The sequence below is a fragment of the Mugil cephalus genome, chromosome 9, assembly GCF_022458985.1.
Source record: "Mugil cephalus isolate CIBA_MC_2020 chromosome 9, CIBA_Mcephalus_1.1, whole genome shotgun sequence".
Taxonomy (NCBI): Eukaryota; Metazoa; Chordata; class Actinopteri; order Mugiliformes; family Mugilidae; genus Mugil; species Mugil cephalus.
Genome location: NC_061778.1, coordinates 13,810,308 through 13,836,785, shown reverse-complemented (window position 1 = coordinate 13,836,785; position 26,478 = coordinate 13,810,308). Strand labels below are relative to the sequence as shown.

The 26,478-nt window shown below is 45.6% G+C and overlaps 1 protein-coding gene across 3 annotated transcripts in view; it reads left to right on the top strand.

Annotated features, from left to right (window-relative positions):
• The window catches only part of kmt2a (lysine (K)-specific methyltransferase 2A), a 39,395-nt gene extending 14,287 nt beyond the window's left edge, over positions 1 to 25,108 (top strand). The window contains exons 5-34 of one of the 3 annotated variants that reach the window (XM_047593880.1): positions 572 to 800; positions 928 to 1,646; positions 1,739 to 1,812; positions 1,918 to 2,154; positions 2,277 to 2,423; positions 4,465 to 4,560; positions 4,690 to 4,810; positions 5,172 to 5,285; positions 5,527 to 5,711; positions 5,887 to 6,063; positions 6,464 to 6,574; positions 7,759 to 7,832; positions 12,202 to 12,416; positions 12,509 to 12,603; positions 13,855 to 13,992; positions 14,087 to 14,245; positions 14,377 to 14,488; positions 14,588 to 14,666; positions 14,815 to 14,975; positions 15,086 to 15,232; positions 15,345 to 18,000; positions 18,097 to 20,739; positions 21,064 to 21,132; positions 21,218 to 21,444; positions 21,584 to 21,658; positions 21,781 to 21,955; positions 22,771 to 22,878; positions 22,988 to 23,068; positions 23,280 to 23,409; positions 23,504 to 25,108. In XM_047593880.1, the coding sequence (XP_047449836.1) occupies positions 572 to 800; positions 928 to 1,646; positions 1,739 to 1,812; positions 1,918 to 2,154; positions 2,277 to 2,423; positions 4,465 to 4,560; positions 4,690 to 4,810; positions 5,172 to 5,285; positions 5,527 to 5,711; positions 5,887 to 6,063; positions 6,464 to 6,574; positions 7,759 to 7,832; positions 12,202 to 12,416; positions 12,509 to 12,603; positions 13,855 to 13,992; positions 14,087 to 14,245; positions 14,377 to 14,488; positions 14,588 to 14,666; positions 14,815 to 14,975; positions 15,086 to 15,232; positions 15,345 to 18,000; positions 18,097 to 20,739; positions 21,064 to 21,132; positions 21,218 to 21,444; positions 21,584 to 21,658; positions 21,781 to 21,955; positions 22,771 to 22,878; positions 22,988 to 23,068; positions 23,280 to 23,409; positions 23,504 to 23,779 (9,830 nt within the window). In that variant the 3' untranslated portion in view covers positions 23,780 to 25,108. Of the gene's footprint in view, positions 1 to 571; positions 801 to 927; positions 1,647 to 1,738; positions 1,813 to 1,917; positions 2,155 to 2,276; positions 2,424 to 4,461; positions 4,561 to 4,689; positions 4,811 to 5,171; positions 5,286 to 5,526; positions 5,712 to 5,886; positions 6,064 to 6,463; positions 6,575 to 7,758; positions 7,833 to 12,201; positions 12,417 to 12,508; positions 12,604 to 13,854; positions 13,993 to 14,086; positions 14,246 to 14,376; positions 14,489 to 14,587; positions 14,667 to 14,814; positions 14,976 to 15,085; positions 15,233 to 15,344; positions 18,001 to 18,096; positions 20,740 to 21,063; positions 21,133 to 21,217; positions 21,445 to 21,583; positions 21,659 to 21,780; positions 21,956 to 22,770; positions 22,879 to 22,987; positions 23,069 to 23,279; positions 23,410 to 23,503 lie in introns of all 3 variants that reach the window. The other 2 variants (XM_047593881.1, XM_047593879.1) reach the window with 2 other exon arrangements.
• The last annotated feature ends 1,370 nt before the right edge of the window (positions 25,109 to 26,478 follow it).

Here is a 26,478-nt window from a genome sequence, read left to right as displayed (position 1 = left end):
GTCATTTGGCCCAGAATTGAATGACGATCAGATCACAGTAAACATTTGGATTGGTCCGTATAAACTACGCCGGCTCACTGGATTTATTCACGAACAATGTGTCTATAACAACAGCAAATCGAAATTCTAAATAAACGACAGCTGCAGTGGGATGAATAATATTTATGCACGCGGCGATTTTCATGATTATTTCAGCCAGTTCAGTTACTTTTCCCCAAGCCACTGGCTCCACCACTTCTTCCACTCGTAGCGGTGCCACTGCTCGGCTCCCGCACCGTTAACAGTTTGAACCAAGTGGATTTATAACAGACTCGACGTGTCGTTCCGTTTATTTTCATCAAAAACGTTTCACACTCTTCAGCAGCTGAAGTATCCTACCAGCTCCATGACGAAAAGTAAACTTCTTAATATCTGACCTTAGCAAAGGCGTTCATTCGGATGTATTTTGCAGTTCAAGCACCAATACATGTACGTTTCATTTCCCCTTTAAGTTTCTTAAACGCTGGTGAGTCAAAAACCGTGCCACAGTGTGCCAGTGATGACATCTGTCTGTGGTGGATCTCTTTTACAGACAAGTCTTCAGTAGCAGGCTCTGAGGAAGCGGAGCCTCAGTCCCCACCAATAAAGCCACGGGAAACTCGACAAAAATCGGTTCAAGAAGCTCCTCCTAAGAAGGGTCGACGGTCGCGGCGATGTGGTCAGTGCTCAGGCTGCCAGGTTCCAGAAGATTGTGGCGTCTGTACCAACTGTCTCGACAAGCCCAAGTTCGGAGGGCGAAACATTAAAAAGCAGTGCTGCAAGTAAGTCGCTGATTGTGGGCTGGTTGTCACATGTGATGATTGATAATTGTAAAGTAAGTTTGAAGTTTGATGTTGTAATGATTTTTTAAGAAATGAAAAGCTGAAACTTTATATTTCTCACTCCAAGGATGAGAAAGTGTCAGAACCTGCAGTGGATGCCCTCAAAGATGCTTCAAAAGCAAGGCAAAGGCAAGAAAGACAAGAAAAAGAACAAGCTGTCTGAGAAGAAGGACGGTCTCAATCCGGTAAAAGGACCAAACTCAGAGTCTGGCCCTAAACCTCCAGCTCCATCAAAGGAAGACCCTGCACGTAAAAAGTGTGAGACTCCTCCTTTAAAGCCGGGAGAGGAAAAGACGAGACCGCAGCCGCTATCGAGGCAGCCATCCCCGGACCTCTCATCCTCCCCTTCCCCAGACGATCCTTCTCAGGCCCCCAGCGCGGTCACAGTCCGGACTCCTTCTCCAGACCTGACACCGGACCCCAAACAGCTCTCAGGCACGAGCAGCGTCCCCAGTAAAAAGGGACACAAACCACAGCAATCTGCACCAGCTTCCACCTCCTCCTCGTCATCCTCTTCCACATCGTCATCTTCGTCATCCTCGTCATCGTCCTCCTCTGCTTCGTCTTCGGCCCAGAATTCCCCGTCCCAGTCTACGCAGTCTCACCAACCGTCGCAGCAGCAGCAGCAGCAGCAGCAGCAGCAGCAGCAGCAACAACGGGCTCTTGCGAGTCAGCCACTTTCAAAAAAAGATTCCTCGCCCAAGTTTCCTCTGCCCGAATCCAAGAAGAAAATCCAGCAGGTCTCAGTTCAACAGCAGAGCTCAACTCCAACTATTTCAGAGATTGGTAAGAGCACGGCCATACGTTTCGTCCTGCATTAATGTTGCAATAATAAAATGCATTTTATGCTTCATTTTTATTCTGTTTCTTTTCCGCAGTTGAATCAAAGCTCCAGAAGAAGCCAACCTCTCGCTCTGTTCCTCTGTCTCCCAAACAGAGACCAAAAGACAAGGTAAGAAGTCACTGTGTGAGATTTATCCTGCTCCCTTTTTTTAATCACATATCTGACATTAATTGCCTTCTGTTTCTCCTTTCCTAACCCGACAAACACGTGAAGCCACTGACCATCAAACCACCCGGCAGCAGTACTTTAAACTGGCTGAGCACTCCCTCGACTAGGGGCCAGGTGAAGTCCAGAGCGCCCTGCGACGGAGTGCATCGTATCAGAGTGGATTTCAAGAGGGACCATGATGTGGAGAAGGTGTGGGAGGCTGGAGGCCTCAGCCTTCTCACCTCCGTGCCTGTCACACCCAGGGTGCTCTGCTTCTTATGCGCGAGCAGTGGAAATGTCGAGGTAAAAAGAAAATTTGCGCTTGCTTTCCTTTTTGCCAGAGCTATTGCTCAGCTCACATTCTAACAGCCACCTTTCTTCCCATGCCGTCCTCTCCTCACACTGTTGCCTCCCTCTTTCTTTAGTTTGTCTTCTGCCAGGTTTGCTGTGAACCGTTCCATCTCTTTTGCCTGGGGGAGTCGGAGCGCCCTCTCCAGGAGCAGTTTGAGAACTGGTGTTGCCGACGATGCCGATACTGCCAGGCCTGTGGGCGCCAGCACCAGAAAACTAAAGTGAGCCATTCAGTGCAGTTCTGTACATTTTAAAGCTGGACACAAAGGAAGCTTAGTTAAGAGTGACAGTGTGTAAAGACTGGAGAATCTTCCCTAGAAAGAAGCTTGTGAGCCTTTGCCAGCAGACAGCATTTAATCAGCTTCTTGGAATCCTGCCAGGCTTTTATTATTTATCTCGAGCCCTGTGTAAAATATGCATGGTGTGAGCCTTGTGTGGTTGTCATTTTAGAATTGCCTATGAACATATTTGGTCTTGGCAACGCAATCAAGCGCCCTTTTAATATATGTTAATAAGATGTATGAACTTGTTGGTCAGCGGTCATTCAATGGCAGAAGTTAATGTTAAGAAAATTGATTCTTTGCAACTGGTTCTTTTAAAAAATCTCTGCCCGGAGGGCAATTCATTACTGTGATTGGCTTTTATCTCTGACCAAAGAGCTCCCTCAACAACAGCAGGTCTCTGGCAAGCTGGAGTCCACAGCTGAGTGTGGCTTGAAAGTCTGAAATCTCAGCCCCTGACAGGTTCACTGGCATGTCACACTGCTTCATATATATCATAGCATAACTCGTATGATTGCATCTTTCACTTTAAGCAATATGGAATTACTGAACAGATGTTGTGTGGAGGTCTCACCTAATAGTTGTCGACTCATCTGTGAAGTTCAGTATCTGTGAATGACAGAATGGTTTGCAATAACAATCTGCGGCACGTAAACTTTATGGACTTACTGTGTTGACACAGAGCCTCAAGGAAAGCTTGACTGCCCTCCCCATTTCATTGGCTGCCTCCAAGTCCTGCCAAGTACACCTCTATACCTTCACATTATAGCCGCAGTGTGATGCCTTTGATGATGATTTTCATCCTTCCTTGGCTGCCGTAAACCACTGGGGTAACAGTGTTGTTAAAACTGTATAAAATTTTACATGTACAGATCATCTTTTAAAAAAATCAAATGATATTTATTGGTGTATTTATTGGTGCGTCCAATTTACCTTGGAGAGCGGGATTCAGCCCAGGGAATGATGTCACACCTGAGTTATTGGCGTTTTAGTTACAGAAGTCAGAAACTAGATGGGAGTGTCCATGAAAGTCTTCAATATTTGCATTTTTTTGAGTGAAATTAAAAGTTTAAAATCTTTAAAATCTTGATATTATTGCTACATTGTTAAACTAAATTTAGGCTAATTAAGCTACACAAATTGTAAGTCAAATAGATAACTAGAACCAACTCATGAGTTTTTTACTAGAGTTATTTACAGTGATGAAATTTACAAGACCACCGTGGCAGAGGTTTATAAAAATATTCAAGAGTTGTAATTGTTTAATGTAAATGCAGAAAAGAATACACTATTAATCAGTTTGCCACGATGGTGTTTCGCTATGTTTTGGTTTTACCGGGCTATTGTTTTTTGCCATTGTTGGCGCGACATGTGCTTGTAGTTCCCATATAACACATATAACACATTAAATTACACTGTAACAGCATTTCAACACATTAAAGTGGAAAAATACTGCCGGTTCGACCGATTTACAAATTAATCAGAAGTGCCAATAAAAAGAATATTACAGGAGCTTCTAATTACTGTATACACAGGGGGCAGCCATCTTGGTAACTCAATTTGGGGGTAGTAGGGATTCTACAACTTCCTGAGCAGAAAATCCGACTTCGGGGGGCGTTCGAGTTGAAAACTCCAACTCGGAAATTCCGACTTCTGAGTACAAATGGAACGCAGCATAAATACATACATGCACAGAATTAGTTGTCTGCATGTAACTCTTCCAAGTGAGCACACTCCAGCCATGCAAGGCACACAGTCTGGGAGATTTAGATGCTTGTTCAAGACACCGTGGCCATGACTGAACAAGTGACTTCATCATCCCTAAAAGTTTCATCACCCTCAGATTAAAAGTCTGAGGCTCTACCGGCTGAGCTATCCAGGCTTCTGTGTAGCTAGTTGTGTCAAACTGAATCGGGGGGGAAATGTATATTGATATTTGAGCTTTCATCTCTCCTCATCTCTCCCTTTGTTACTGTAGCAGCAGCTGCTAGAGTGCGATAAGTGCCGCAACAGCTATCACCCGGAGTGCCTGGGTCCCAACCACCCGAACAGACCCACCAAAAAGAAGAGAGTCTGGGTATGGATCCGCACACAACTCTATCACAACCATCGCACGCACCGCTGCACGAGCAAACTCTTTGCAGTGTGCTCTTGCAACTTGCACGTTCCCGCCATGTTGACATCACCTTTGTTTTTTGTTTTTCAGGTTTGCACCAAGTGTGTGCGCTGTAAGAGTTGTGGAGCCACGAAACCTGGGAAGTCTTGGGATGCCCAGTGGTCGCACGATTTCTCCATGTGTCATGACTGTGCCAAACTCTTTGCTAAAGGTTAGTGGAAAGACCTGTCGTCTGCCAGTGACTGGTATTCTCTCTGAGATAAAAACAGATGGAAGTTACTTTTTGAAAATTTTAAATTGTGAATCAACTGGACTCACTCCAGTTTCTTGAAGATGTTTCACTTCTCATTCAAAAGGCTCCAGGTCTAAAGAGACTCTCAGGTTTTTAACTTTTTGTCGATTTTTGACAGTTTATCAGTTTATCAGACTGTTCACCCCCCCAGCTATCGTGTGCATTGTTAGTTTCGTGAGGGAACTTGAGCTGTGTTTTTAATACTCAGGATGACATTTGAATGTCAGTGATATTGTGCTAAGCGGTCAAAACTTACACTTCCTGTTACCATCTTTCTCAGGGAACTTCTGCCCACTGTGTGATAAGTGCTATGACGATGATGACTATGACAGCAAGATGATGGAGTGCGGCCGTTGCAACCATTGGGTTCATGCCAAGTGTGAGAATCTTACAGGTCAGTGGGTCCAGTCATTTCACATTAAAGCTCGTGTTTACCCTGTGTTCCTCACGAGCAAAGCACTGTATTTAGTGTTCAACAGCTCGTCACACTTCATTTGCTTCGTCGGTCGCCTGTGTCTAAGCAGATGACTGACAGGGTGTGGTGTGCAGTGAGTCCTGTCACACTGACGAGTTGCTGAAAGACAATGAACCTAATAATGGGAGTAATAATGACCTGTCATGTCGCTCACCGTCAGATGAAATGTACGAACTGCTGTCAAAGCTGCCAGAGAGCGTCGCCTACACGTGTACCAAATGTACTGAGCGCCATCCGGCCGAGTGGAGGACGGCTTTGGAGAGGGAGCTTCAGGGCCGCATTCGCCATGTCCTTACTGCACTGCTCAACTCCCGCACATCCACACATCTATTACGCTACAGACAGGTCAGAGACGAACGCAACGCACTGGAATTGCTCTGATTCTCTGTTTGAAACATTACATTCTCTTACTTTATCTAAATACTGAACAAACACAGGTGGATTCACAGAGATATCCTGTTACAAAAGCAGCTTAATGAACATATTGTTGAGAGCTTTTTACTCTTTGGCTTTTCAACAGGCGGTCAAGCCTCCAGAGCTGAACCCGGAAACAGAGGAGAGTCTTCCATCCCGTCGTTCCCCAGAAGGCCCGGACCCTCCGGTCCTGACCGAAGCCGCCTCCGCACCTCCCACTGACTCCCCTCCAGACCTGGAGTCTGTTGAGAAAAAGATGGATCAGGGCCGTTACACTTCACTGGTAAGTGTGTTACATTGTTTGCCCAAACTGGCGCGGGTGCAGTCCTTTTGTTTACTGTACAGTTGCATGATGACAGGAGGTATATATTAATGCTAAGTTTAAAACATTTCTCTGATTCAAATTAATCGGATTTTTGTACTTTCTCAATAAAATTAGAATCAAACAGGCTTAAGAAGCATTACATAGTCCTGGCATCTGCTCAACTTACAACATAAATACAGTATTTGCTAAGTATATTAGAAAGTCCCAACATCCTAATAATCTGATGCAGGACTGGGTCTCTGAGGATTCATTCACATACAAGCTCTTTGAAAGACCTGATACTTAAATTCTGACTAATGTTCAGCAGTTTTAAAAAAATGACTTTTTGCATTTGTGTTAATTTCGTTTCTCCCCCCAGCTGGACTTTAGCGATGACATTGTGCGAATCATTCAGGCAGCCATTAACAGTGACGGAGGCCAGCCCGAGAGCAGGAAAGCCAACAGCATGGTGAAGTCTTTCTTCATTCGGGTAAGAACCTCAAATAAACTCAACCGCCATGCAGCAAAATTACAGTTCAGGTGACAAGTAGTCACAAATTGATTATAGAGCTGCTGTAGACGTTTTGGTTGTAACAGACAGTTTGTCTGTTGCTTGTGAAATCCCATGACGCCATATTCCTTTCTGTCTGCGGACGGTTTAGATTTCTGCGTCAAATTGGCAGCGCAGACCCTACCGCCGTAGCTGACGTGCACCTTCCCAGAAATTTAACAATGCGACACAGACCGCAAGAACCGCGATTGGTCCGCTTTGTTGTAGCATGTGTCTGCTTTAGTATTTACAGCTGCTTCTCCATTTCACAGTTTAGGTTGATTGAGGAGGTTATGTGCAAACATTAGTAAGACTCAACTTCGGCATAAGTTTCAGTCGCCATTGTGAAACAGGAAGTAGAAACAAAAACGAACCCGGCTGGCAAAAAGGATGCAGCGCCGACTAGTGTTTTGGTGGCGTTTTTACAGATGAGCCAGACTGACGAGCAGTACACTAAAAGAGCCTTTACTTACCCATTCACAACCTTCATATTTATACAAAAAAAATGTCTTCATCCTTTAAATGGGATGCTCATCCAGCAGGTACAGTGTCAAGGATTTGGTGTCATCTAGCGGTTGGCTTTAAGATTTTAACCGAAACGTTATCCCTGTTCCAAACGTTATGGGAGAACCTACAACAGCAACGTAAAAACTGCTCCCATTAAAGCCGTGGTTTCTTTGGCAACGTGTCAGGTTCTGTGGGAGATGTCACTTACTCAGAGCCGATCAAGGCACCAGCATGCATTAGGGGAAGAAGGCAACCCAGCAGAGACAGGGTGATGCTTTGGGAAACCGTGGATCACTGCCATTCATGCAGATGTTCCTTTGACACGTACCACCTACCTTCACATTGTCAGACACCATCTACACCCTTCCTTGGAAATGTTATACCCTGATATCAAAAACCACCATACCACAGCGCATATTCAGAGGTCTAGTGGAGTTCATGCCTCAATTCAGGCATAATAATATCATGGCTGATCCCTGTAGTTGTGAATACTATGTTCTACCCTCTGCTCCTTTTAAGGGTCTCGATCAAGTCGGGGCAGTATTAATACACATCTTTCCTAAAATACGGGTTTGTGCACGCTGCTTTGAAACATAATTAAATGTTTTCTGTTTCAGCAAATGGACCGAATCTTCCCGTGGTTCAAAGTGAAGGAATCCAGTTTCTGGGAAAGGAAAAAAGTCTCTGCCAAGTGAGTGTCTATCGCAGCGTAGCAAATGTAAGAGGTTGCATGGTTGCGCTGCATTCGGTGTCTGTTCTGAATAACTCATTACAGTTACATAAGCCCATCATTTACCTTTCAGTTACTTCTAGATTACACTTTTCGGTGGTAAAGTGTAGTGATCACATTTTTCTCAAAATTAAGTGGATGAAGCGCTAATTTAGCACTTTTTGAATGATAATTTTATCGGGATTTTAAATGATTGGAAGTACGGCTATAAAATCAGGAGAAAGTGCCAGACAAGAATTTAAATCCCCAATCCTGAAAGTCAGCAAGACTGAAGGCAGTGCCCTCAGGCTGGCTGTGCTTTCAGTCTTAATTGTGCTGTGAAGTATGTGCATTATTTTCTAAACTTGTAGTTCGAGTTATGTCTGTAATTACACAGAATGAAATTTGATTTTAATACTCCTGTAATGTGAGATGACCCAAAAACTCGGAGGACTGCAGTTTTCTAGAACTGCTGGTCTATAATTACTGAAATGAGGAGTAAGATGTGGTTTCTTTGGGAAAAGCTATATCATCATCTGTATATAGGAGGGAACCAGAAAGTAGCGAACTAATATTTATAAAATGTGTGGGCTGACTGAACAGTCGAACCCTGAGATATTTAGTGGAAATAACAGCCAGCGGGAAGGATCAGGATGTCATGTGACAGTAACTTTATCTATTTAAGTGGTGAAGGAAATCTTCAAAGTTCAGTTGGAGACAAGTTAAGTTGAGACTGAATGAAGAACACCAGTGAAGTGGTGAGTTTTCTCTGATTTATTTATCCCGTAGGACAGTATAGTGGTAAATGCAGGGGCCTGTGCACTCTGAATAACAGAGTGCGGTGTGATTCTTAAAATATCTGAATCTATCTTCATTTACTAGAGCAGTATTTTTTTTCTTTGGAGCTTCCTTTACTCACATACAAATCTGTGCTCCCTTTGGAAAGTGCTCCTGTCCTTCAGCGCAGAAAAAGTTAAAATAACTCTCTCTCTTTGATAGTGATGTGTTCAGCACTTTTATGTTGCTCAGACATGTTGTTTCATTCATGCAACAAGGGTGAGCACTGATGGGCAGACACACCCGGCATAGACACACAGCTCCCCCACCACGCCGACTTTATATATTAATTTTTATTTATAGTGCTTTCTATTGTTTTATATTTGCACTACTTAAGCCAGGAGCTACCACTCATTATGTACACACATGACAATGAATGAATTTTGAATGCAGCCGGTGCGATGGCCGTGTCAGTGGTCATGTTCGGGCCTGGTATTAACACGTGTCCAGGGTAATCCGATCACAAGCGTCAGCATTTCACTTCACGTTCGGAAGTTGCATGGGTTGCTTGTGACGAGATTCTGTGAACATACGAGCGCCCTGGCCACATCAGCAAACCGCCTTCTCATGGGACTACAAGCAAAGGCGTAATAAAACAATTCCTGTTAGTTTATACTCGGTTGAGCTTGAATAAATCATGGGTGCAGTTCCCTGAAACTTCAGGAAGTTTAGCAGATATCGAGTAGTGCACGTGCCTTCACAGCGAGGATTGATATTGATCACGTTGAATAAACAATGCTGTTTACGAACCTTATTACGAAGATCAGCTGAAAGCTTTTCAAACCTACTTCTCTTCTTCTCATCTGAGTAATATTACCCTCTCATTTTGTTTTACTGCTCTGCACACTGGAGTTTCCTGACACACACACACTCATTCACACTCGCTCTCTCTCATTCACTAAAACACTCAGTCACTCGCTCCCTATATTTAGCAGCAAGCTTTCCCAGGCCATTTATTCTTCCTCTCCTCCAGACATTGTGGGAGGCAAAGCGTAATGGTTTCGCATTTCACTTGAAGGCCCATTGACATAGACTGTATTTGTGGGCTAATTGCGGTTTTCATGTCAGTTTGCTTTGTTGGGTTGTGCATCAGTGCCCCAGTCCAAAAAACCAGTGATCCATCCAGTGGATCCCGTGGCCATTACTGGGTGGATTTGTTTTTGGAGGCCGCTGCTGGCTTATTTAGACACTTTGCGGCCTTGCTCAACTTGGCAGACCGTCTTGGATGTGGTTACTTATTATTTAGCCTTTTAATTGTTTTAATTCATTTAAAAAAAAAATTAAAAAGTATGTGACTGGTGGAATGGATTGTTCTCTGTGGGGGAGCTTTTTTAATCTTCAAAGGCAGTGGAATGACGATATCGTCAATCATCTCGGACCTTTTAAACACAGCAGCACGGCAGTCAGAGTCATCTAATAGACACTTCGGAGTGATTCATCACAGTCTACCATGGAGAAGCATCTACAAAACCAGTCTACACAGACATACATACATCAACACAAAACAAGACTGCTGTCTACTACAGACAACTTATAATCTGTTCTAGCACACATCTACTGGTAAAATTCTTTGCTCTTTAATTGTTTCCCGATCCATTGGCTGACACTTAAAACCCAGCACCAATGTGGAGGGTGAGCAGTGTTCCCAGAAAAGGTTTTGGACGCAATCCTCTTCAGGGCAATGCTCTCCAACCCACAGAGGCAATTGCCTGTAATCCTCCGCAACCACCCACAGGGGCATTCACAGCCAATGCTTCCCAACCCACCGAGGGTTAGTGGTCAGTCATGTACAACCCTTACTTCATTCAACTGCAAAACTAAATGGAGGTCATTAAAAATGAAAAGGGTGACCAAGCAATCTTTGCACTCACGTGTGCTGAGTCTGCTTAGACAAAGAGCAAACCTTCTCAAGTCTGCTCACAGACTGACAACAACTTCAGTGACAACCAGCAGGAGTTAAACGAGCTGAAGGAGCCAGAGAGCGAGTGAAATCTTGCTCCTTTGAGGAACTTTGAGGAAAAAAGTCTCTCAGATGGACTTGATGAAATCCTCTGCAAAGATGAGGCTGCAAAATACAGCGCCCTGGAGGACAAATTAAGAAAAGAAGCAGTAGAGGAGAAGAAAGAGTTGGAAGAGGAAAAAGCTCAAGTGGAGTCAATGAAGAAAGACGTGGAGCAGAAGATTAAGAAACTGGCTGAGGAGGAGAAATACCTGTCAGAAGCAAAGAAAGAAGTGGGGAAGGAGAAGAAAGCTCTGACTAAGCAAAAGCAAGAACTGGAAGAAGAGAAGCAAGATCTCAGCGAGGAAAAGAGCGACCTCGAAGATGAGAAGAGAGATCTGACAGCGATGAGAGGAGAGCTGGAAGAGGAGAAGAAAGATCTGATAAAGGAGAAGAAAGATCTGATAGAGGAGACGTAAGCTCTGACTGAAGCCAAGAAACAGCTGGAAGAAATGAGGAAAGACCTGTTAGAAGGAAAGAGAGAAACTGAGGAGGAGAACGGGCTGAAGGCTCAACAGACAGAGACTAAGAAAGAAAAGAAAGAGAAAGCAGAAAAGAAAGAGTGAGGCAAACTTAAAAGGAAAGCCAAACTCCAGAAGAAGAGAATAAAAAGTAGGACAAGGTGCGGAGGAAGTATAGGTATTTGGGTTTCCATATTGATCATCACCTCTCTTCCAAATTCCATATATCAAGCCTATATCAAGCTCTAAACTCAAGATTAAACTGGGCTTTTATTTTAGGAACAGAAAGCTAGGAAATATCTTGTGTCAGCAGCCTTTCTCCCTCTGGACACTATATATCACTGTGCATTGTGGTTTGTTACTGGTTGCACAAATCTCACCCATCATTGCACTTTGTGTCAACAAGCAGAATGGTCACCCTTGTCCGACAGGAGAAAACACACATTGGATGACTTTCATTTATAAAGCTCTCCTTGGTGTGGTCCCATCCTACCTAGGAAACTACTTGACAAGGAGCCAAGGACACCATACCCTACGCTCGTCTGACTTCCTTGCAATGACATTCTGTTCTATTACTGGAATCACATGCTCAGAAGAATTTTTATATCCTATTTAGGAAAATCAGGTCTGTCATATGACGATAGCGTTGGACATGCTGTATCATCATCTTTTAAAAACAACACATGTCTCCTTTAAAGAAATTTAAAGGCCTCTTTGCATGTGCATTTTATATCACTTGTTTCAGTTATGAAATAGGTGAATAAATATTTCAAAAACCTCTCCCCATGCCTCTGAACGTAGATGAAGGAGCAGAGTAAGACCTATAAATTTGTGGTTAGGTAATGAGTGTTGTTCTGATGTAAACCAGTTCCTGCCACACAACGTTTTCATGTCCTCAGCCTTCACTGATGTCATTTTGAAGTTCTTTGATATTGCTCTATTGTTTACTCTCCGCCTTTTGTAATGAAACAATTACCACTCCGCATGTTACCCAATCAATATTGTAACTGGCTGTAAATTAAAGTGCATGCCTCCGTGTGCTTTTACTCCCCAGCAGTTTGCTCCTCCCCAATGCTGTGCTGCCTCCGTCCCTGGACCACAACTATGCCCAGTGGCAGGAGAGACAGGAGCTTTCCCGCGCTGAGCACCCACACTTCATGAAGAAGATCATCCCAGCTCCCCGGCCCAAAACCCCCGGTGAACCAGATTCTCCCACCTCCCCTCCTCCGCTACCTCCCTCTCTACCCCCACCACCACCACTTCTGCCTGGTAAGGCCAGACACAGTTACGTTACAGATACTTCTTTTTTTAAAACATCTTGTCATTTACTAGTTTTCATGTGCATTCAAACTTTTCTGCAGACCGTGAAGACAGCCCAGAGCTCCCTCCTCCGCCTGGTGTCACTGACAACAGGCAGTGTGTTCTTTGTCTGAAGTACGGAGACGAGAACACTAATGTGAGTCAAACATCAGTCTCCACTCATTTAACCTTTTAAGACCGAAACATCCACCTGCGGATAAAAAAAAGCTTGTGGTATTCGAATTACCGTAATTCACCGATGGACAAAATTCAAAGTGTGGCTGAACCATTGGCTGCATATGAACCTTGAAAATTAAGACAGAAGTGGGCGGAGCCCCCACTCGGATACTCCAGATATGGATATGGGGATCGTGTTGGGATGGAGCTAAAGCAGCCTGAACGTTGAAACCTGCCCACCCAACTTTGTGCTACCGGGTTAACTCAGGCTAACAAGTTATGAGTCTCATTTCAATTAATTCTATTGCAAGCAAATACTAATACATACAAATAAAACATTAATCATAACAATTTTAAGAGCAAAAATGACAAATTAAAGTCAAAATCATCAAAACTTAACACTAAACTTAACACATCTGGGCTGTAATAAAAACCGGTGATGGAGTGATGACTTTCAAAGTGCTCTCTGCCCAGATGAGAAGTCCTGATAGTCCAGTTCTTCATCTCTTGTAGAACATCTGGATCACACTCAGACAAATAGTCATGTGAAATAATATATGTGTTATATGTACAGAATGTGTATGTGTACATAATATTATTATGAATATTCACATTTTGGTTCCTCGATCTAAATTTACATTACAGTCTAACTTAAACTGTAACATATAACCTTGTTTCAACATCTAGATTAGTGTTATGTCTGGATCCATACCGTAATATAACACTAATATTGTAATATAACCGCTCAACACATCAAACCGAACCAAGTCTGTCGTTGTTACCCTAACATTGGTCGTATGGAATAAGTAATGTGAACGAGACATTAATGTTTCCTACTTTACGTGGTGGATTAATATTTCCCAAACTGGCACACTTTATTTCAAAGTATTATTAATTATTATTTATGTTTTGAGTTCATGGCGGTTTGATTGTTAGCCTCCCGTTGTCCTGGCTAACAAACCAGACCCTCGCTGGACGGCTAGCCTTAGGCTAATTCATTAGCTGGCTAATTAGATTAAAACCCTTGAGATGTCATGAAGGTCTTCCAGACAAAAGTACAACCTCCCAGGGTTCAGCCACACTTTGAATTTCGTCATTAGCGCAAATCTTTGTGAGTTATGCTAATTCAAAAACAGTGGATCTCCGGTGATTCGTTTTGTTCTGAAGGGTTCAACGCGCATAAGGCAAAGCGAGCAATCTGTGTGACTTATAACATTTCTGTATGTTTCAGGAGGGCGGACGGCTGCTGTACATCGGCCAGAACGAGTGGACCCATGTGAACTGTGCTCTGTGGTCGGCTGAAGTGTTTGAAGACGACGATGGCTCTTTGAAAAATGTTCACATGGCTGTTCTCAGGGGAAAACAGCTGGTGAGATGTGACACTTTTGCCCACACAAGTTCCCACTCTTTTAAGTGTATACTTGTTGGACAGACACTTAAAAAAACTTCTGCTTTCTGTCCAGCGCTGTGAGAAGTGTCAAAAGCCAGGGGCCACAGTTAGCTGCTGCCTCACCTCTTGCACCAGTAACTACCACTTCATGTGTGCCCGCCAGTGCCACTGCATCTTCCTGGAGGACAAAAAAGTCTACTGTCCGAAGCACAGGGACCTCATCAAAGGAGAAGTAAGGAAATTGTATTATGGCAGCCAAGTAGAAAATGAGTTTAGCTTGGTAAATCTTTTTAAGCAATCAGTCCTGTAGATGAACCATTATTTTCTCTTCAACATTCCTGTGTTTGTGTACTTTTTCTGGAGGTGGTGTCTGGGTTTGAGGTGACGCGCAGGATCCTGGTGGACCTAGATGGCATTAGTCTCAGGAGGAAGTGGCTGTCAGGACTGGAGCCTGAAAATGTCCACATGATGATAGGTGTGTTGACAGTTGGTTAAGTTGACAAACGTCTATTTATCATGCAGTTTCCTTTACTTACTCCCAACATCTCTTAAATGCTGATTTGCATCCTTTCAGGTTCCATGACCATCGATTGTTTGGGAATACTGACTGAACTGTCAGACTGCAAACGCAGACTCTTCCCTGTAGGATACCAGTAAGTAGCTTTCTACGTTTTAATTGACCTAAAAGTGGGTTTTTGCTATCATTAGAAGCAGCGTGGAAATTCAGTCTGCAGTTAAAGTGCATCTATCTGGCGCAGGGAAGTTAATTCAGTCAAACTAAATAAATGATCTTCCCTCCAGGTGCTCACGGGTGTACTGGAGTACTTTAGATGCCCGAAAGCGATGTGTATATACCTGTAGGATCCTAGTTTGCCACCCTCCAGTGGCGGAGTCTGACCTGAAGAGCATGATGGCTCCTGAAGAGAACCGCACAATAGCCCACAGCCCACCTCCCATAACAGGTACCTACAAACTCAGCATGGTCAAGGTTTCAGTGTGCACCGTATTTTTTTTAAGAAGGATATCTCAACCAAAAAGCACTGTTAAATATTTGTTTCTTTCACATATCTAGACTTTCCTGATCCATTTGAATCACCAAGGCGTTCTGAGACCCTTTCCCCCACCACCACCCCCAAGCTCAGGGTTTACACCAGGAATCGACACCCCAGCTACCCCCCTTGTCAGCGCTCACTAGGTCCCAGGCCCATGCCATCTCCAGGTACAAATATGCATCCTTTTTTTTTTGTTTTTCAAATTTTGAACATTGATTTGAAAGAATTTGGTCCAAGAACTTAATTTCCATTCATTTAAATTTTCTTTTTGTTTTGTAGGAGGTACCTCGCAGCCCCAAAGCCATGAGATAGTGACAGTGGGAGACTCCCTGGTAAACCCCAGCATGCGGAATAGTGACTCGCGTCGTCACAGCTCCCCTTCTCTCTCTCCTCCTCCCCACCAGCTGAACAGACAGAGAGGGGTCACCTCCTCGCCGCAGATTTTGTCACGACCTCTCACCTCGCCCCCTCCCCTCATTCCATCCCCTGCCAGAGACCCGGAAAAGTCCAGACATCTCAGCAAAGACTCGAAATGTCCGGTCCAGAGAGACGATGAGAGGGGTCGGCTGTTTTCCGCGGACAGGAACAAACAGCAACCATCCAGAGACACAGACAGGGGGAGGACTTCGAGTCGAGACCAAGCTTCTAAGGATTCTGACAAGAGTCGATCGTCCAGAGAACTTGGGCAAAAAGACTCTGACAAGGGCGAAATATCAGCCAAAGAATCAGAAAAGAAGAGGCCACTGAGCAAAGATTCTGGTCTGAGAGAAGTGGAGAGGGGAAGACCTCTCAGTAGAGATCCCTTAAGGGATTCAGAGAAGGTGAGACAAGTAAACAGGGACTCTGAGAAGGGTAGACAGCAAAGCAGAGAGTCGAGCACTAGGGAAACGGATAAGAGTAAATCATCGTCGAGAGATCCAAGCTACAAGGATGGGGACAAAGCACGGTCACTCAGTAAAGATTCAGGACTAAGGGACTCTGAGAAGCATAGACATTATGGCAGGGAAACAGGAAAACCCTCAGGCCAAGGAAAAGACAGGTCATCTAGTAGAGACCCTGACAAGGGTAGACTTTCCTCTAGAGATTCCAGTTATCGAAACATAGAGAGAAACAAAGACTCTGGCTCAGGGAAAGACAGTAACCCCGGTAGTCAGTCCAAACTGACAGGAGGTGAGAGTAAGAGCCCAAGATTGGCACCTGCAGGCTCAGGCCAGTCTTCCCCTCCTGTGGGCACTGCTGTTCTCACAAGTCAGCAGAGAGGTGGCATCACCAAGCAGGCAGACCGACAAGGGAAACACGGAAGCAAAGATCAGGAAGTTTCTGCAAGCCTCAATTTGTTGCCTCGTCACCGGTCCACGCCCACCTCAAACATCCAGTGCAAGGACAAGGCCAGCTCAGGGAAGGAGAGTAGTAGTGGCACTGGAAATGTAATAGCATCTTCACTCCATAAGGACTCTGTTGTTGGGAAATCTGGCTCCCCGCAACCTTCATTTCAGAAATCCCACACACGGAAATCAAACGATTACTCGTCAGGTCCAGCCACGGCAGCAGCTGTGAAACCGCTGTGGTTGTCAAGGACATCAGCAGAAGACGATGCCGTTAAACGAGGCTCCATGCACCTGGCCTCCCCAGCTGCAGCCTCAGCTGCCAAAGACAAACAGCCCAAAGTTAAGACAGCAGGCAGCAGAGACGTGTCCAAAGACCGCGATAGAGATAAGACCCTTCAAAACAGCAACAGCAGCAACAAGATTCCCCTTCTCAACAACAATACTAAAGCCACTGGCAGCTCCAACACTCATGCTACAAACCCCAGCTGTCACAACAGCAGCAATAGCAAAGCTCCAGTGCTCGGAAACAGCACCAAAGCCCCTGGGAAGGCTCAGGGGGAGAAGTACGAGAATCAGGGAGGCGACAGGCCCTCGTCAAAGAGCAGAGAAAATTACTCCTGTCCGGAGAGGAAGAACAGCTCCAGTCTGGACAACTTGCAGCAGCTGCAGCAGGCTGGTGTAACCGCGGAGAAAAGCGTGAAAACGTCTTCCCAGTCTCACACCAAACAAACAACCAATCAGCTGCCGCTGTCGTCCAGAGAGACGAAGCGATCGGTTAAACCGGCCACTGCTGCTCCGCTGAAGACCGATGTCAAAACCGACCCTAATGGGACCAGCACTGTCGGGGGTATTTCCTCTTCCTCCTGTTCCACAACCACTGCCTCCACTGTCTCTCCTGCTGGCCAGGGGAGTCGTCGCTCCGCCCGCTCCGCTCTCCTCTCCTCGCCATCTGCCAGCAGCAACGACAGCTCCGAATCTGACACCCAGACCCAGACGGAGGACGACGAGCTGCACAAAGAGCACTCGTGCAGCGAGCTCAGAGACCACCGCGGCCTCCTCACTCAAGGCACCGAGGACGAGGGCGATGGCCCGGAAGATGACCACGACAGAGGCATGGAAGACAAACACCACGAGGACGACAGTGACGGATCGGGCTCAGCTAAGCGCCGTTACCCTCGACGCAGCGCCCGTGCACGCTCCAATATGTTCTTTGGCCTCACGCCCTTCTACGGGGTTCGCTCATACGGTGAGGAGGACCTTCCCTTCTACGGCAGCGGGGACGGAGCCGGGAATGTGGTCAAGAGGAGGACTGGTGGCCGCAAGAAGTCAGCTGAGGGGCAAGTGGACGGGGCCGATGACATGAGCACCTCGTCTTCATCGGGGGACAGCGGAGACGACGACGACAGTGGAATGAAGCACAGGGGTAAAGACCCTTACTACTACAACTTCACCCGAACAATAATTAACCCCGGTGACGGCCTGCCGTCTATAGAAGGATTAGACCAGTGTCTGGGAAGGGGATCCCAGCTTCAGCGTTTTCTTAAAGACGAGGAGCAGCAACAACAAAGGGCTCAAGAAAAAGTTGAAGAGGACATGCTGAGTGCTCTGTAAGTGCACACAAGTTTGATGAAGTAATTACCTAAACGTGATTTTTCTTTTACTTGTCTAGTAATCTGCCTCATTGTCTTTGGTGTGTTTAACAGGACCTTAGGAAAGCAGCGCATCGGCCAGCTCGATGGGGTTGACGACGGCTCAGAGAGCGACACCAGCATCTGCACCACTAGCACCACAACCACTACGGCCACCTCCTCTTCTACCCCGCATAAGAGCGCTCCTAAGAGGAGGGGCAGAGAAAGACACGCCGAGAAGCACGACTCCCGCGACTCGAGTAAGGAAGCCGACAACAGCGGTGGAGCGGTGAGCGGCAACACGCGAGAAGGCAGAAAGAACCAGAAGGAGAACTGTCTTCCTCTAGGAGGCGGGGTCAAGTCCCAGCCGCAGAGTCAGGGTCAGGATCCCCTTGAGGCCCAGCTGTCCCTCAGCACAGACCTGCTCAAATCCGACTCTGACAACAACAACAGTGATGACTGCGGGAACATTTTGCCGTCGGACATCATGGAGTTCGTCCTGAACACACCTTCCATGTCACTGCCAGCTCTGGGTCAGCAGTCTGAGCCGTCTTCCTCAGAGCTGCTGCTGGACGAGGGCTACGTAGGGGTTGATGTCAACAGGCGCAAAGACATACTGTTTGACGACTTTTCAACGCCACTGCCCAGTGCTGAAAGCGGAGGGGTGGTGGAGAGTAGTGTGAATAGCTCCATATCTGTCGAGGAGCCGTATCTTCCTCTGGAGTTGCCCTCTGACCTTTCCGTCTTGACCACACGCAGCCCTACCGTCAGCACCAGCCAGAACCACACCGCTGGGAGTCTCATCTCAAACACCTCGGACCGCGGCATGCTGGGCCTGAACTCTGACCAGGACACCATCAGCGGAGAAAAGAGTGGGGACAAGAAGAGGGCGGGGCCAGGCGTGTCGCCAGCGGAGAATCAGCACGATGCCACAACTTTGGGAAACAGGGACACGCAGGTCACTGAAGGCCACATGACCCCCGAGCAGTTTATTCCCAGCCCTGCTATTAGCCAGGTGGTCGAAGCCCCCGCTAACCAGGACGTTCCCAGCAGTTCCAGCACACCTGGTTTGCCAAGTTCTCCATCCCTGCCTCTTCAGGGCCAGAAGTACATCCCAGCATCAGCAGCAGCTGCAGGCAGCCCCAGTCCAGTGTCCGGCCCAGGACCTTCCCAGGGTCAGGTCTCCAGCCCGGCAGTCATCAAACCGGGGCCCGACAAGCTCATTGTAGTCAATCAGCAATTCCAGCCTCTCTATGTTCTCCAGCCCGTTCCTAATGGTGTCACTCAAAAGATGGACAGTAGCTCTCCTGCCGTGCTGAGCTCCATGACTCTTACCACAGGGTTAAACACCGGTTTATCTCCAGCCCAGTCTATATTTCCTGCTGGCGGCAAAGTCCTGGGCACCATGTCTCACCCCTCTCAGATCCACACCTTCACAGGGCCCACACAGGCGGGCTTCCAGACAGGAATCCCCAGCACCACGTCGGGGCTCATCATCGGTTTGCCCTCTCAGTCCCACGACCAGCCCCAGATTCTGGTCTCGGAGGCCGGTCGACCGCACGAGCTGAGTCACAGCGTTGCCATAGTTTCCAGTCCTTCCTCCCTCACTTCTTCCCCGACTCTAATTGCCTCCGCTCATGGCAAGAAGAGGCCTATTTCTCGTCTTCTGCCAAGAAAAAGCAAAAAGTTAGCCCGCTCCCGTAGCCAGCCCACCCTGGCTCCGTCTGAAGTATGCCCTCCCAACATGACCCTCATCAACTTGTCTTCCCCTCAGATTACTGCTAGCATCCCTGGTCAGCCTGGTGGTCTGGTGGAGTTAGGTACCCTGTCCACTACCCAGCGCAAGGTTCCCAATATCATCAAGAGACCAAAGTCAGGTGGGGTTATGTACTTGGATCCCACCACGCTCATTCAGCAGAGGATCCCTGGTACAGCCCAGCCTGGTATTCTGGGTCACGATTCCTCCACTCATCTCCTACCTTGCACCGTCTCTGGTCTCAACCCCAGTCAGTCTGTGTTGAATGTTGTGTCCATGCCCCCTAGTGGTGCTGCTAGCCTCATTGCACCAGGCTCGGTGTCACTCTCCACCCCTGTCCTCAGCTCCACCGAGATCACAGGGCAGATCAGCAACCTCCTTTTTAAAGCAGGTCCTCACGGATTGGGTCTGTCAGATCAGCCAGTAGTCCTTCAGTCAGCGTCGGGGGCTCCTCTGATGTCGCAGCTCAGCTCGTCCGTTCAGACATCTATAGCGAGCAGCATCTGCGTCCTGCCCACCCAGCAGACTATTAGCATGGCTGTCAACCAGCAAGGAGAGACAGAAGGCAGTAATGTTCACTTACAGCATCAGTCTCAGCCCATTAACAGAGTCCAGACTGTGGACTCCTGTCCAAACAACACTGTCACTTTAGCTCCCAACCCATCCACCCCTCTAAGCCCTGCCAAGGGACGTGTTGTTGGAGTGTTCACGCATACACAGGCCTCTGCACACTCCCAGAGCAGCAGAACAACTCCGATTTCCAGATCATCAGAACAAAGGCCGCTGAATTCCACCGCGGTAGTGTCAGGAGCTGCCGCAGTTCCAGGAGTGGAAAAGGGAAAACACAAAGCGAAGAGGAACAGGCAGAGTGCAGACATAAGCAGTGGAAAGAAGCTCAAGGCCTCTCAGGCAGAGGAACATCGCAGCAGCCCTGCTGGACGCCAGCCATCCTCAAACCCAAGGTGTGACACGCTTGCAGTTTTGGTTGGTTGAGCTGTATCAAAGCTGTCTGCTCTGTTTGTTCCTATTCCAATAATTGTCAAGTTTGTAATTCAAAGTCAATGTGGCATTGAGGTTATTTGAAAATGTGGTATTTTGTTTATGCCTTGAAATATATATATATGGTCTCTTATACATATTGTTAAGACACAATATCCTATAATTCTTCATGAATAAGATGAGGGAGAATGATGGGATTTTAAAGTATGTTGTATTCATGAGGTGCTTCTCCAGAACAATGAATTATTTTGTAGAAATTTACACTTCTCAATCTTTTTTCCACGCAGCTCCAAAGAGCTGAGCTCACCTGAGCCTATGGACACAGGAAAGCCTCCAGATAAGGCGGCCGGCAAGAGGTACGGCGAATCAATATTAAGCACCTCTTTTCAAATAATCATGAGAGTACTTCTCCTTCTGATGCCTGATTCACGTCTTTTCTAGTGTACTCGGTAAGAAGAAGTCATCGGAAGGACACATTTTACCCGGGAAAGTAGTGGGCAAAGACAAACCATCTACAGCTGGAGGAACGGGATCTCTTCCTGTGTCTTTACCACCGGACCAGGATGGCAACAGCAGGGATACCGGCTTGGATAGCAAACCCAAAAAAGGCATCATCTTTGAAATCTGCAGCGAGGACGGCTTCCACATTCGCTGTGAGAGCATCGAAGGTGAGAAGAACGACTTGCTTATATAACTATGTATACTGTGACATAATTCTAAATAATGTAAATACAGTTTGGAGCACATTCGCTTTGTGCAAAATATTATCCCGTACTCTGGACATAAACCCTGACTCTCCCTCTACAGAGGCCTGGAAATCCCTGACTGACAAGGTACAAGAAGCTCGCTCCAATGCACGACTCAAAGAGCTCTCATTTGATGGTAAGGCACTATACTGACGACATGGAAATAAAAAATAAAATGTTTTAGCACCAGTCAGAGTGCATATACTCTCATAGACTCTGCTGGCTCAGTGTAAATGTCTCTCTCTCCTCTCCTCCCAGGTGTGAATGGACTGAGAATGCTCGGAGTCGTTCATGAAGCGGTGGTCTTCCTGCTGGAGCAGCTGTACGGCTCCAGACACTGTCGAAGCTACCGCTTCCGCTTCCACAAACCCGAGGAAACCGACGAACCTCCCATCAATCCCCACGGCTCGGCCCGGGCAGAGATCCACCACAGGTTAGCAAACCTCTGACACACAGGACTTTGGATTGGACTTGAAGTATTCTGGCACTGTGCCGGATTTCCAGTGTGTGGTGTTTGATCACGATTATAAAAAGACATTTAGAAAGAAATAACTTGTTGATGCGCAATATTGACAGGTTCATCTTGTCACCTTGTCCACCAATCAGAAGAAGGGTGGGGTTGGGTGGGGAGGTCTTGGAAAGCTTGGTTGAGATCCAGCTGCAGCTGATGCTGCATTCAAGACAACTTTGGAAATAATTAAGCTCTGAGTTGTCAAACTCGAACATTAATGCTTTCAAAATAAAAGTAAATCGCTGCTGCACATATTTTAATGTTCAGCAAACAGTGACAATATACCAAACATATTTTTTCTCCTCTGAGTTATAGGGTATAGAATATATCAGGATATAGAATATATCCTATATAGAGAGTACATATAGAGAGAGAATATAGAATTTCTGAGTTTTCATGAAGGCATCATCTAAGCCAGAGTTCAAAGTTGCTTGAAGGAAAGATGGAGAGTAAATTTCTGAACCCAGGAGAATGGGTCCTAACTGCACACAAATAGTAAAAAATGTAAATTTTGCAATTTGGAATTAGAATATGATCTGCATTTGTTTTTGTATAAATTGAAACTGAATTAAATAGTTAAATTGCTAATACAAGAGATCCTCAAATTAATTAAAAAAGTTCAGTCTCAGGATTTTTTTTTTGTTACAATGGCTCTTGAATGAAGATTAAAATCTTTTTCAGACTCTAATATTATTGTGTCTCTTTCTCGCTCTATTCCCCTGGTTCACTCCTTTCAGGAGGTCTGTATTTGACATGTTCAATTTCTTGGCCTCAAAACATCGCCAACCTCCTGAGTTCAGGCCGCAGGAAGAGGATGACGAGGAGGGGCAACTCCGGACAGCCAGGTGTGTGACAGCAGACACAGAATCTCACATATTCATTTCACAGTAAAGAAGATTATTCAAAATCTTCGACAAAATTATTTATATTCTGAACTTCATGTCTTTTTCACAGGCGTGCCTCTATGGAGCTACCGCTTGCTGTGAGATTCAAACAGCTCAAGGCCACCTCGAAGGAAACTGTTGGAGTGTACAGGTTAGATCGATGTGTTCAATCTGTTATTAATTTATAATTACCTGGTTGAGTAGCTAGGGGTTTTACACCTATCGTAACCCTAACCACTATCAAATCAAGTCACTTTCACTCTTCACAACATTGATAAACATTTTGAATGTTTTGGGATGTTAAAAGGATTTAAGATTATACCTACAGAGACTTAAGTTTCATCACTGTTACCCCTTTGAAGGTCTCCAATTCATGGCCGAGGTCTCTACTGCAAGAAAACCATTGAGGCTGGGGAGATGGTCATCGAATACTCTGGAAATGTCATCCGGTCTGTGCTCACGGACAAACGGGAGAAATATTACGATGGAAAGGTGAGGTCTTTGGAATTAGCTTCGGCTATAAATCAAGTCGTTTTAATGTGAGGAAAATCTCACATCTCCAAACTGTGGTCTCTTTCCTCAAAAGGGGATCGGCTGTTACATGTTTCGCATCGACGACTACGAGGTGGTGGACGCCACGGTGCACGGCAACGCCGCCCGCTTCATCAACCACTCCTGCGAGCCCAACTGCTACTCTCGGGTGATCACCGTGGACGGCCAGAAGCACATCGTCATCTTCGCCTCTCGCCGCATCTACTGTGGAGAGGAGCTCACGTACGACTACAAGTTCCCCATCGAGGACGCCAGCAACAAGCTGCCCTGCAACTGCGGCGCCAAGAAGTGTCGCAAGTTCCTCAACTGATGCCTGTTCCTGCAGAGAGGATTGTTGAGCAGCAGTGCCACAATGATCTGAGGACGCCCCCTGCTGGGGGTTCGCCACGGCACTGCCTTCATGATGATTTTATGGTCTTACGAAGGACCACAGCTGCCGACAGGCCGCGATCTCTCAGCGTTTCTGCTGCCGATGTTGGCAGATCGCTTCAGAGATGGAGCTTGTTGGCGTTACTGTATATGCAGAAAGCGCCATTTTGGAGGACGGGCCATTTGTAGAAATTCTGTGCCTCCTTTTTGTCTCATTTACATTTGGCACCGGAAGTTTCACCCCCCGAGGTGAGTAATGAATTCACAGCATTGCAATATCAACTTTAATTTCATATTTGGATGATAAAGTTACCCCTTCATAATGTTTTTTTACATTGGCCCATCCTCCTTAATTTTCTACAAATATGTTATGATCTACTAAAGTGAACATAGAAAAAAAAAAATCAAAGATCTTGGTTCCATTTTACACCAAAGTGCAATTTGTTGAAGGGACAGTAATTTTACTAGAAGTAAAAAATTAGATTTTGTTTTTATTTTTTATCTCCGTGTCAGCTGTTATCGATGCACAACTCCATGTCTGAATGTGCCCTGATGCCTACAGAGCTGTTGTGATTTTACAGGAACCTTCCCCTAAATGTTTTTTTTTTTTTTTTTTTTTTTTTTATATTTTTTTTTAATTAAAAGCTTGTAAGTGTGTACATTTGACACTGTAAATAGGAGCTGCTCCTGTTTAGCAGTCTGTTGGGAGCTGTACAGGTGGGAACACTAGAGGGAGCCACAGGAAGGAAAAGAGCAAAAAAAGGAGGGAGATGGATTCTTTAAATATTTGGCCGTTTGCGTAAAGGATGACATCAGAGGTTGAGGCCGCCTGATGTACTTAAATGGACTTTTGGAGTCTTGACATGTTGGTAGCTATGTAGACATGTTGTTGATGGGATGAAGCCTCTGGCCTGAGAGAGCGAGGCAGCTAGAGATTCTGGTGGACTGACAGCCGAGGGACCAGAGAAACCTACTGATGTGCTTGAGTAGACGTATTTATAATTGATTTTTTATTTTTTTTTGGAGGCGTGCAGACAGACGTGTTCGTGCATGCTGTTGGTTTTATCAGTTTTTCTTTTTTTTTTCTTTTTTGTTTTTTTTTGGTAATTGTACGATCTCGGACTTTTGAACCACGTTCCAAATTACAGCAGCAAAGAGAACCAAACATCACGCCCTCGAATTGAACTTTGACACAGCTTGTTTTCTTCTTGGCCTGTTGTGATAACCATGGGGGGGGGGGGGACTTTTTTTATTTGTATTAAGTCTTCTAAAGTCTTGTCTGTTATCTGTCTTTTTATTATGGACAGGGAAATATCATGCTTGCTTTTAAAGAAAAAAATGTAAATAATGTATATTTTTCTACAAAAAAACTTAAAAAGCACTCACTAGTGAATAGCACTTAATGATGGTATTTATATTTTTAAAAAATCGTATTTATTTTATTGCCATTTTTGTAGGAAATAGAGGTTTACAAACACTAATGCTTGGTCTCTATGTTTTGTATTCCGCTGCCTTTTCAACTTTGTTTTTTTTTTTTTTTTTTTTTTTTTTTTAATTGTAATTTTATTTTTATTTTTTAATTTGTAGCCTGAATGTTTTCTTTGATTCCAAAGACTGACGCTGGTCTGTGGCTTGGTCCCCTTTAAGTTCAGTCCACCAGTAGCTCTTTATCTATTCTGGGGCCGTTCTGGTCAGAGCTGACGTTTTTTTTTTTTGTTTTGTTTTTGTTTTGTTTTTTTTTTTTTTTTTTTGTTCTTTTTCATTGTTCCAGTTCTAGCTGGCCGTACGGCAGACATGTGAACTGTTATTATGCACTTGAGAGAGTTCAGATTGTTGATCCATAGCCGATCTCTCCACTCTCCAGCCTTATTGTCTCCACGCCACATCACACCGAGAATCAAGCCCACTGAGCGGGCTGCTACCAGGCGGTCATATCGATCCAAGTGATCCCGTTTTCACTCGCTAATCAGCCATTGGTCGACGAGCTTACAGTAAGCCGCAACTTACTCACACGTGTAAAATCCAACGAGAGTCCCGTCAGTTTGAGGTGATAGAGGTGCCTTTCTTTTAATTCCACCAACCAGTTCTACCATATCTCCATTGAGCCGGTTTTTAATAAAACAAACAAACAAACAAACAAAAGCCACGTTGTCTTGGTGACAGCCAGCTTTGGAAATCATTTTTTTTATCCTGTCAGTCAGTCTCCTTGTGGTTTGCCTTAGTTGTAAACGAGCCTCTTCTCTCTTTGACAAGCCTTCGTGTCCTGGTCCGAGTAGTTGCGCGGACCGTTTTAGACTGACTGGTTCCGCTATGAGACTGAAGTCCGTTACTCTCGTTTCATCCCTTTTCGTTAATTTATCGTCCGCCATTCACTCTGACTTCGTTACCACCTACAGGCCGTTAGCAGTTCCTCCCACACTGCCCCTTGTTGAAACTGAAACTCAAACATGACCAAGGACGGGTTTGCACTTTAGCTGTGACACAGGCACTGAATAGACGTAGGAACCCTCAGCTCTCTCACTCTCTCTCTCTCTCCAGACAAAACAACGCAACTCCGATGCTGAAACCACAAGCACAGATAGTCACTGAGAATGCTTTGAGTTAGGGTCGGTCCAGCAAAGTGCACTTGACTATTTTTTC